The sequence below is a fragment of the Clupea harengus genome, chromosome 19 (assembly GCF_900700415.2).
Source record: "Clupea harengus chromosome 19, Ch_v2.0.2, whole genome shotgun sequence".
Lineage (NCBI taxonomy): Eukaryota > Metazoa > Chordata > Actinopteri > Clupeiformes > Clupeidae > Clupea > Clupea harengus.
The window spans coordinates 7,805,422-7,814,187 of NC_045170.1; the positions used below are offsets into that span (position 1 = coordinate 7,805,422).

At 44.9% G+C, this 8,766-nt stretch overlaps 2 protein-coding genes across 2 annotated transcripts in view; one reads left to right on the forward strand and one right to left on the reverse strand.

The window, feature by feature from the left end:
• The window catches only part of gabbr1b (gamma-aminobutyric acid (GABA) B receptor, 1b), a 98,125-nt gene extending 95,857 nt beyond the window's left edge, over window positions 1–2,268 (forward strand). The window contains exons 23-24 of the mRNA XM_031585720.1: window positions 1,197–1,340; window positions 1,909–2,268. Of these exons, the coding sequence (XP_031441580.1) occupies window positions 1,197–1,340; window positions 1,909–2,193 (429 nt within the window). The 3' untranslated portion in view covers window positions 2,194–2,268. The remainder of the gene's footprint in view (window positions 1–1,196; window positions 1,341–1,908) is intronic.
• A 3,457-nt stretch (window positions 2,269–5,725) lies between these two features.
• On the reverse strand, window positions 5,726–8,201 carry LOC105904695 (tumor necrosis factor-like). Its single transcript, XM_031586000.2, has 4 exons — window positions 7,797–8,201; window positions 7,525–7,552; window positions 7,336–7,401; window positions 5,726–6,944 (listed from the first exon to the last, which is right to left on the reverse strand). Exons 1-4 carry the CDS (start codon window positions 7,965–7,967, stop codon window positions 6,487–6,489), a joined length of 723 nt encoding a protein of 240 aa, XP_031441860.1. The 5' UTR covers window positions 7,968–8,201; the 3' UTR covers window positions 5,726–6,486.
• Window positions 8,202–8,766: the final 565 nt, after the last annotated feature.

Below are 8,766 nucleotides of genomic sequence, written 5' to 3' on the forward strand. Positions count from 1 at the left end.
TACAACAACAGCCTATGTTAAAAAATGACTTTACACAGACTCCTATTTCCGACCGGCCAGACCAACTAGTCAACCGTGACATCACTATGTCTTCTTTAGCAATGGTACATGTACATGTTTAGCAAGTATAATAACATGTTGAATATGAGTGTGAAGTTTTATGTAGAGAATAGTGTGTCTGTGTCTCTTTATAAAGAGCGATATGGAACTGCAAAGCAGGAAATGTACGTGCAGCTTTGCAGCTATGGTTAAGGGTGTGAGGTGTGGGTTTCGCAGGTTCCAGCAATTGGACCTCATGTTTCAATGTGCGAACAGTTGGGGAAAATAGTAATGGTTTGTTGTGTTACACACAAGCCACATTAACTGTTATGATGGTCATTATTTGAGTGAAGTTATTTGAGTGAGGTCTGAGAGCCTGGGCCTCTCGAGGGAAGTTGTTTAGGAGTTGAGTGGGTCATTAATGTCCTCCTCCTGCTCCAGTGATAAGTTATGAGGCGTCACCACGTAGGAGAGACAAATTAGAGGAACGACTATTGGTGATCACGCAGGGGCGGAATGTATAACAAACCATTTAAATCTCAGTCCCAGAATGATTCATCTTTTGTTATGACTGTTTTTCACACCATAAGTACCAGACCTTTACTGCAGTTGCATTTGTGAGTAACTTTTTTTTTACATATACAGCAGGAATAGTGGAAAATACATGCACATTTTTATGCAAACTACATCTACATTTTCCCTACATACATACAAACTTCAAAGCAAACTGCATATATATTATTTTCCCAACATACATGCACATTTCAATGCAAACTGCATCTATATTTTCCCTACATACATGCACATTTCAATGCAAACTGTTGTCTAGGGTTTGCACGCGGGCATAGTGGTATGGAACAGGCTGTGCTTGAGTTGCAGTGAGATTTTGAGCAGAGCTCCTGATTCTCCTCTTCTATGCATAACGATCCCCTCACTGAGACCGACTAAAGCAAACTGCTTGTTTAATGTGTAGAAAAAGCTCCACAAGACCTCAGCCTCATGGAGTGTATTGTGTGTGTGTGTGTGTGTGTGTGTGTGTGTGTGTGTGTGTGTGTGTTTGTGTGTGTGTGTGTGTGTGTTTGTGTGTGTGTGTGTGTGTGTGTGTTTGTGTGTGTGTGTGTGTGTGTGTGTGTGTGTGTGTGTGTTATATGTGTAAGATGCGGAGGCTGATTACTCGTGGCGAGTGGCAGTCGGACCAGCAGGAGACGATGAAGACAGGCTCGTCCACCAACAACAACGACGAGGAGAAGAGCCGCCAGCTGGAGAGAGAGAACAAAGAGTTACAGAGGATCATCCAGGAGGTACACACACACACACACACACACACACAAACACGTACTCACACACACACACACATACACACACACACACACACACACTCACACACACACACACACACACAAACACGTACTCACACACACACACACATACACACACACACACACACACACACACACACTCATATAGACACATGTATGGAAATGTACATACAGGAGGTGCACACTATGTGTAGTGACTTGACTTGACCTGTTCATACACTGACACGCAGAACAGAGAAAGAGTTTGTGATATGTAGTGTGTGTGTGCGTGTGAGTGTGTGTGCGTGCATGAGGGTGCGTGCATGAGTGTGTGTGTTTGTGCGCGTGTGTGCGTGCGTGTGTGTCTGTGCGTGCGTCTGTGTGTGAGTGTGCGTGCATGTGTGTGTGTGTGTGTGCGTGTGTGTTCATAAAGGCTAGTGCGTGACATATGTATGCATGTGTGTGTGTGTGTGCGTGTTCATAAAGTCTTGTGCGTGACATATGTTTGCATGTGTGTGTGTGTTTATAAAGGCTTGTGCGTGACAAATGTATGCATGTGTTCCCTCTGCAGAAGGAGGAGAGGGTGTCTGATCTCCGGAACCAGCTGACTGAGAGGCAGGCTCTCCGCTCCCGCCGGCGTCCATCTTCGGGCAATCAGAACCACAGCACCCCCCCGGCGTCTGCCCCGCAGGGCGACCCCAAAGCTCTACTGCCCCCTCCGGGCTACCCGCTCCCCTCCTCTGACAACCACGCGCTCCCGCCGTCCTTCTCCAACTCCTCCAACCTCTACCAGGCGGACGGCAAGATCAGTCGCAACCACTGCCACGCCAGCCACCTGCCCCTCCTCTACAAGTGAGAGGAGCGCGAAGAGGAGGAGAGGAGGAGGAGGAGAGGAGGAAGAGGAGAGGAGGAAGAGGAGACAGAGCACAAGGGCCCTGAAGGGGAGGAGAGATCTGCATCTTTCTCTTTCTCCTCTCTCTCTCTCTCTCTCTCTCTTTGTGCAACATGTGGGTGGGTGGATATGTCATTTAGCTTTTTTGTTGTTCAGGAAATCAAACCACATTGACAGTGAGATGACACAGATGGGACATAAGGGAAGAGTTCAGGTGGGGGGGGGTGAAGTGTTTCATTGTAGTGAGTCATTACGAAAGGCTCTGATGAGTAGTTTTCCATGGGCTGTGGGAGAGACAGAGAAGACACATATGATGCAGTCTACCTTAACACTGTCCTTGCGTGAACTTCTATCTTTACCTTAACCCACCTCCCCCCTCATCCACTGCACGCTCTGTCGGTCTGAGGGACTGTCACAGGTGCATGTTAGAAATCTGTCAACAGCGTTAATCTCCTGCTGCACACCTGGCTCGCCAGCCCCCTCTGCTGGCCGTGTTTCAGGTCCAATCACATTTTAATGTGTCCGAATGTGAAATATGTCCAGTTCAATTGATTTCAGTGATTTCAGTTCACCTTATAGTGTGATGAGTGTGTATTTGTAGGTGAGTCTCTCTCTCTCACACACACACAAACACACACTAACACACACACTCACACACACACACAAGCTCACACACACACACACACACACACACACACACACACTCACACACACTCACACACACACACACACACACTCACTCACACACACACACACACACACATATGCACACACAACTCTGCGGAAAGCATTGAAGTGCGCAGTGGTGTTCCTTTTTTTCATGGCTTTTCCTGTCTCCGTTTCGGTTTGAATCTCTGCGCTGGCGTGTCACTTTCTACTTTCCTTACCCATGTGTGTGTGTGTGTGTGTGTGTGTGTGTGTGTGTGTGTGTGTGTGTGTGTGTGTGTGTGTGTGTGTGTGTGTGTGTGTGTGTGTGTGTGTGTGTGTGTGTGTGTGTTTATTTGTGTGGGTGCATAGACAGCCCTGCACTGACCCTAGGGCACGGAGTGTGTAGAGCCATTAACAACGAGACTTGCTGATCACCCGTTTTTTTTTTCCAAGACAGTGATGATGTGTAAACTAACTCTAACGCCAGACAGTGACTGTTCAGGAGCTTCAGATAACAGCTTCACAGATCAAGTAGATGATGCAATAAGAGTCTGTTCCAACAGTCATCGGCGTTGGGTCCCTGCTAATAGGAATGAGGTAATGATCTCGTCTGTGGTTAGGAACCATAAATAAGGAACTAAAGTAAGTTTCAAGCTCATTTCCACAGGAAGCATCGCAAGGGAAGTAAAGCACTGCCCCCCGCCCCCCACCCACACACACACACACACACACACACACACACTCACACACACACACACATGAAACTGCTCCATAGACAGCTGTAACAAAAAACATCGAAACTTTGCTTCATGAAGATCCAGTATTGCCAACACATCTGCAATCAAAGGCATTATTGGAACAGTTCCCGTGTGTGAAAGTGTGTGTGTGTGTGAAAGTGTGCCTACTTTGCTTCCCTGGTGGCAATGCCTCCTTCAAATAGTTGCGTATGACCACCATTCTCAAGGAGCAGTTATAGTGCCATCTTTCCTGCAGTCCTCCAATATCAACTCACACACTTCCCCATTTCCGTTTCTGTCTGATGATAAATATCATTGATGTTTATATGAACAATGACATGCACAATTGTAAATGATATGTATGTACATGATAAATGTATTCTTAAACACAGAAGTATAAATTGTATTCGCACATGCTATTTAAAAAAAAAATCATATTTATATTGACTGCTTCAGATGTCTAATCTAGAGAAGATGTGAAATGTGGTTACTGTAGTTCTGATTTGGTGAATCAATAAACAAGTCGTTTTTTACTGAGAATTCATCACCATTTAATTGCTTCCAGTGCATCAATTCAAATTGGCAAATGATTGACACATTTGATAACGTAAACAGCCAATTGCCTGTGCAGTTTATAGGGTTTATTTGTATGAAATCCCCCTATGGAGATGTCTCTTGCTACTTCTGTAAATGTGTTTGTCCGTCCATCTTTTTTTATGCTACGTGTAGGAGTTTCTGTTTCTGTGTGTGTGGGAGTTTCTGTTTCTCTGTGTGTGTGTGTGGGGGAGTTTCTGTGTGTGTGCTATGTCTGCTGATTGGGAGGGTGAGCTGTTTGTTTGTGGGCGGGCGTGCTTTGTGGGTGGGGGGGGGGGGTTGCTGTAAAACCCCCAATCATAGCGCAATGCCCAAGCTCTGTGCTGGGACTCCCCCCTCCGCCCCCCTGTCCTTTAGCCGACCACAGACTACAGACCCGCTTAGAAGGAAACCTGCTCTGCAAATGGAAACTGTGGCAAGTAAGCCGCATCAGAATCTCAGTATGGAGAAGAAAAAAAACACTTTCGCCTGCAGTAGGCCGACCTCTTGCAGGTCGTGGAGTGTTCGGGGCTCCATGTCAGAGCTCAGACGCAGAACAGGGAATAGGTAGAGGTCACAGCGGGGTCACGTCTATCATCACATGATGCTGTTCATGTAAGAACACGCCAAGAGCCACACAGGATGGTTGAGTCATGTCACTGTACGCTGGTCATATGTCTGTGTGTGTGTGGGGGGGGGGGTACACTGGTCATGTTTTCGCCTCTGTTTTGCGGTCGTGTGTATTAATAGGTCTGTGGGCGTCCTGTTCTTGCTTATGAGTGTGAGAGGATCCATTCCACTCTAGAAGATCTATGCCCTCACGTTCTCTCCCAGCTTGCATCTGGGGGAGTCCCTGTTTCTGTCTGAGAGGGTATTCCAAGTACTTATAATAGCTCTGACACAAATGCAAGACTCTCCTTTCACTCCTCCTGATCCTCCTACTCTCCTTTTACTCCTCCTCATCCTCCTACTCTCCTTTTAGAGAGAATGGGGGGCGGATGAAAGAATGTGTCTTTCTTTACTCCAACTCTCAAGTGTAGATACAATAACTCACAAATATGTCCCCTTTCATAAACAATATCATAGGATTAAATATGTTTCATATATGGCCTACCTTGCGTGTTGAAGTGCATTATGCCATTTAGTATGAAATGTATATGCAAGCTGTATAAAAAAACATGTGTGTATGAATAGCTATGAATAGGTCTGAATGTGTGTGTGTGTGTGTGTGTGTGTTTGTGTGTGTGTGTGTTTGATAGGGTTTTCAAAGTAGCCCTTTGACACATGCAAAACTTAGGCCTAGTATTCCTACACACTTCAGACTGATTCAGAGAAGAAAGTGATATGAAAACAATCTGCCTTGCGAGCAGACTGATAGCATTGACTGGATGACACGGTTGGCAGACCACCATTGAAGGAAGATTGTGTGTGTGTGTGTGTGTCTGTGTCTGTGTGTCTGTGTGTGGGGGGGGGTGGGGGCATTACAGAGATAGATGTACGTTATGATGGACTGTGACGAGTTTGAGGTATGGGGATGAATGCATGGTCAGAAGCAGACAGATAGAGAGGAGGCTCAGAGTGAGGCAGGAGACAGAATCAGATGATGTATTTCTCAGAGATGGAGAAAGGTGGAGATGAGTGGTGCTGGGGTGTGTGGATGACGTGTGTGTGTGTGTGTGTCTGTGTGTGTGTGTGTGTGTGAAGACAGATATGTACACTTAGTGTCATCAAGTGTCAACAGCATATACAACAAATGCACTGAGGGTTCATTTAAACATTTTTATTTTCAAATTAAACAATGATGAAAAAACACAATAAATAAATATCAATAAATACCATTGGAATGTATACACTTTCAAATATTTAAATAAAATACATAATTCAAATATATAAATAAAGCACATAATTCAAATATATAAATTAACATCAATAATTCAAATATATAAATAAACATCAATAAAACTACATTCATTACAGCTCAAAATTTGGTCTCTTCTGTTGCCCTTTTAGGATAAGGAATTAGTTGTAGTCTTATGTAGTGATACACAGTGATATTGACTCGTACATTCCTAAGGACTAAGCTTTAACCCAGAATACTTCATACTTCGGTTCCACACGTAATATACAAATACTGTATAGGTATGGTGAACTTAGATATGATCTAAATGTTGATACTCCACAATTGAGTGAACTTTGTTTTAACATAAAACAAGCGCCTTGTAAAAACCCATTAGTACAGTTTGCCGTCCTCACATCCACTCACTCGCTCAAACACACACACTCTCAAAGACATGTGCCTTTAGAGAGCAAACACTCCAAAGAAGGTCTCCCCACTTTCTCCCTCCACGTGGGGGAGCAGGTGGGACTCGGTCAGGGTGTACAGCTGATCGCCCTCCTCCAGGCTAAAGACGGCTCCCAGGTTGATGGCACTGTACCAGCGCTCCCCGCTGTCCTCCTCCTCGGAAATGAATTGCTTGCAGCCTGAGCGCATCGTTTTCAGCAGCGGCCTCTTGTCGTCGAACGCACGGGACGTGCGCATGACCGCGTGGCTCAGTTGGATTGTCTCCAGCGACTGGGCCTGGTCTGGGCTAACCCGGCAGTTGATGCGGAAGGACACCTGGCTGTAGACGAAGTACACGCCTTTTCTGGGGATGACGATCTCATTCTTGACCAGTTTCAGCCCCCCCGCGTGAAAAGACTGGTCCTGGCCGTCTTTCCATTCCACTTTAGTATTGGAGAATGTGGAGTTGTACTCTCCTGCAAGAGAAAGAGAGAAAAAGGGGGAATTAAAGATTGTGTCTTTTTTCACTAAATGACTCCAGCCCATATGGAGAAAGTCTGGAAAATGTCTAAATGTTCAGTTCTATAGTGTAGTTACAATAAGGATGTGTTAACATATATAATTATGGCCCCTTTCATAAACATGTTTAGTAGTATAATGTAGTTCAGCCCCGCTGAAGTTGTAGTCGTAGGTGTAGTGGTCTTAATACCATTTGAATTTTACAATTCTCCTTGTACTGTTGTTATATTTTCAAAAGTGAGACCAGATTTGGACATGACACCAGATGTGTTGCCTAGCAACCCTGAGCAGGCCAAACACAGCGCCCAACACACAGGACCTTCTCCAACACATAGCTTAAGCTCTCACCTTCCAAATGAATGGCTGTGCTCCCTTTGTGTTGTTTTGAGATCTGTCTCAAAGTGTGTCTCATATCTGTGGAGGAGAATGAGAGACATTTTAGGGACAGGAAAGCAGCAGAGAACATGGGGTCGATGGAACATGACAGCAGCTTTAACAGAACAGGTCAGAAAACCACAGATGAGAACCAAAACTCACCTTCACTTCCGACAGCAGTGTCTTGTTTCTGTTTTGATGAAAATGAAGAGAGAGAGAGAAAAATAGATCAATTTAAACATCATGCATGGCCATCTATTACATTTGAATTAATCCTCAAATATTTTGCCAACTTTACTGTAAAAAACCTCAAACAGAAAAGTTTGCAAAAATACCTAGTATCTTATATATTGTATGATATTGTATCGTACATCATTGTTTCATCATACATCGATATTTTCTCAGGTATGTGTTTTGTATGTTGAGAGGCTCACCTGATTGTTTATAGTGATAGCAGCAGCAGCACACAGTCCTATCGCCAGTAGAGACAAACAAATCTTCCAGCTCGTTGATGGCCGTGAGGTGCCCATCTTCCTCAGCCCCTCCATGGGTTCAGCTCCCTCCAGACAAACCTCCAGATCAGCGCTCTTCCAGTCCTGGGCCATTATTTCAATGCTGTAGTTTCTCAGATGAGGCTTGTCAGATAGGTGGATATTTGATAGTGTGAGTGTCAGAAAGCTCTGAGCAGTTGTGTCTGTCTTCAGCTGTGGCTCGTGTGTTTTTATGTGCTAGCAGAGAGAGAGAGCAGGAGAGGAGAGTTGCCGGCAGGGGAAACTCCAGTGATGTCACATTGTCAGGGCTTGTGAGTGAGTGAGTGAGCGATTGTGTGTGTGAGTGTGTTGGCGACGCAGGGGAAACCAAGGTTTTTCGCACTTGAGAAAAAAAGGTGCTCACACACACATGCACGCGCACACACACATACACACACATACACACACACACACACACACACACACACTAATCAGGATCACACACATCATGAGTTGAACTTCTCTCTTGTCAGTGGACTCTTCCTGAGATGGAAAATATTGGCCTGGTTCCTCTGGGATTTCCTCAGAAAATAAAAGTGTGATTTTGGTTTTTGCTTTAATGGGGGTTTTCTCTTTTTTTAGATGGTGGTTTTTCTCTTTCACTATTTGAGTGAAATGTTTTGCTCCCTTTAAACATCACGATACACACCCACGAGGGATTTATTACCCACACTCAAGTAGCCTGAGTGATCCCTGAGTAATGTGTGTATGTGTGTCTGTTTATGTGTCTGTGTGTGTCTTTGGCTGTGTCTTTGTATGTGTTTGTGTGCACGTGTATGCGTCCTCAATGGCAGCTCCGCAGCATTCAGACTTAAAATCTGTAACAAATCTGTAACAACAGCGGTGAAAGTCTTTCAGCTTTAAAAGGGTTGCC